This window comes from Lemur catta, chromosome 7, assembly GCF_020740605.2.
Source record: "Lemur catta isolate mLemCat1 chromosome 7, mLemCat1.pri, whole genome shotgun sequence".
Classification (NCBI taxonomy): domain Eukaryota; kingdom Metazoa; phylum Chordata; class Mammalia; order Primates; family Lemuridae; genus Lemur; species Lemur catta.
Window position 1 is genome coordinate 105,164,006 of NC_059134.1, and position 2,139 is coordinate 105,166,144.

The following is a 2,139-nucleotide window of genomic DNA, read 5'->3' on the forward strand; positions in this document are numbered from 1 at the left end:
GGGCAGAGAGCTGGCGGGTGAGAGGCCTGCCCGTTCAGGGACTGCGTTTCCTCCTCCGGACACTGAGCGGGCCTGGGGTGGGGCGTGAGCAGGCAGGCAGGGCGCTCAGAGAGCTGGGTCCTCTGAAGCCGGCCTCGCAGCCAGCACGTGGGTGCAATGCCTCTGGGGAGAAAGATCAGGAGAAGTGGCAGGAAAGGCCCAGCCTCCTGGGGACCCCACAGGCCCCCCACCATCCCCCGCCTCTGCCCCGCCATTCTGGGCCCCTGTGGGCTCAGCCTGCCTCACAGGGTTGGGAGAGGCTCTAAGCCAGCGAATTAGTCACGAGACACATCACTTCCTTCTGCTCGTGTCTTTATTGCTGCGTTCAGCCCCGATGCTGGGTGCGGTGTGGGCTGGGGGTGGGGCCAGAGCTGCCCGGCACAGTACACCCCGCGTCTCAGTTTCTCCCTCTGCGCACGGGAGGAAAGGCTCCCCTGCTCCCTTCACTGGGATACTGTGAGGGTCCAAGGCCTGGGCCTTTCAGCCCCGAGTGCCTGCGCTGCCCAGACGTGGTCCCTGCCCTGGGGGGCTCGCCATTGGTGAGGGCACCTGTGCCAGGGCCCAACATCAGCAGCAGAAGTTGGTAGAGAAGGGCAGATGGGTCACAGCCCCGGGACCAGGCAGTGTCCGGAAGCCTCTCAGCCATGGGTCTGGCTTCACCAAGCTCCATCCTGGAAGGTGACCACGGGTCCTGTGTGGGGCAGGGGCGGGGGCGGCGACTCCCCCACTTGTGGGCAGGTTTCTGTGACTCTCATTCATATCATAGTCCAAGGGCAGGGAGCCGGGCCCCTCCTTTTCAGCCTTAGGGTCTTTGCTGAGGGCCAGAGCCAGAGGGGCAGCCCCGCGGGGACTGGTGGCGGAGGCCTGGTTGTGCCACGTGAGGAAAGCTGGGCAGTCCACCTAGAGGAGGCCGCCCAATCCACTCGAGAAGAGCCACGAGGTCGGCAGCAGTCTCATCCAGGTGCGGCAGGGCGGCCACCGTCGCTTCCTGCATCTTTAGCTGGTGGTGCCCAGTGGGGGCTCCGGGGAGGCCGGCCGACTGAGGGTCACGCCGGGAAAGCTGGCGACAAAGCTGTCCCACCTTCTTCTTACCTGCTGGAAGGCAGACGTGGGGGAGGTGGGGGCCCATGCGGCAGCTGAGTGGTGGGCTTCAGGTGTCTTTCCACCCACAGCCACGAGGTGGGGGTAGACCCCAGGGAGAGAAGCACGGCTCACTAGCGACCCTTTCTCTTAGAGGAAGGGGGCCGGGGCCAGGAGCCCGAGGTTCCCCACAAGGGGGTCTGGATCTCCCCGTCCCCACACCCCCCACACCCCCGCCACCGTAAGACGGTAAGAGGGTCATGGTGTGGAACTCTTGCGAAGTTGTGCTGGCTGATCCCTTGCCTCCTGCTCCATTCGCCCATCCAACACGCTGTCAGATTAATCATCTTAAAACAGCATACTGTGTCGCTTGCCTGCTCTAAAACCTTCAGTGACTCCCCAGTGCCTGTGGGATAGATCCAAACGCCTGCAGCACCCTCTGAGATACGGTTCCAGGGTCGCTGTCTCTCCAGCCTCATCTCCAGACAGCTCTGTTGCCACCCTGGTGCACGGCGCTGCGTGGCTCTGCCTCTGAACCTTGGCCTCCCTGGGTCCCTCTCCCTGCAGTCCCCACCTGCCGCCTGCTGCCCCCTCCGTCCTCCGACCCTCCCCATACCTGTCGGTACTGCCTCAGCCACGCCCGGCTGCTTCCTCGCTGGGCTTGGATCAGCTGCTCTGTGTCCCCCAGGGCCCCGGGCAGCCGCTCCTGAGCAGGGGCATCCAGCTCTTCTGTGCCTCCTTCGAGGCCCCGGGACTTGGACTTCTCACGCCCCTGTCTGAGGCTCAGCACCCGGCGGAGTTGGCCCTCCAGGGGCCTCCCCCAGGGCTCCTGGAGCTTTCCGTAGGTGGCTCGGGGGCCTCGCAAGGACTGGCTCCGCGGCCCCATTCCCATGGCTCTGGAGGCTGCAGGGCAGGACCGCTTCAGCCCTTCAGCAAGCCACCGGCCCTCTGAGGTGGCCTGGCGCCTCCACGCATCTGACAAGAGATCACCTGGGGGCAAAGGTTGGTGCTGCTGAGGTG

General features: G+C 65.3%; 1 protein-coding gene across 2 annotated transcripts; it reads right to left on the reverse strand.

Moving 5' to 3' along the window:
• Positions 1–342: 342 nt before the first annotated feature.
• Positions 343–2,139, reverse strand: C7H11orf86 (chromosome 7 C11orf86 homolog). Of its 2 annotated transcripts, none has more exons than XM_045558369.1 (2): positions 1,736–2,139; positions 343–1,131 (listed from the first exon to the last, which is right to left on the reverse strand). In XM_045558369.1, exons 1-2 carry the CDS (start codon positions 2,009–2,011, stop codon positions 1,036–1,038), a joined length of 372 nt encoding a protein of 123 aa, XP_045414325.1. In that variant the 5' UTR covers positions 2,012–2,139; the 3' UTR covers positions 343–1,035. The 2 variants fall into 2 exon arrangements, with proteins under 2 accessions (XP_045414325.1, XP_045414324.1); XM_045558368.1 differs by having other exon boundaries at positions 343–1,134.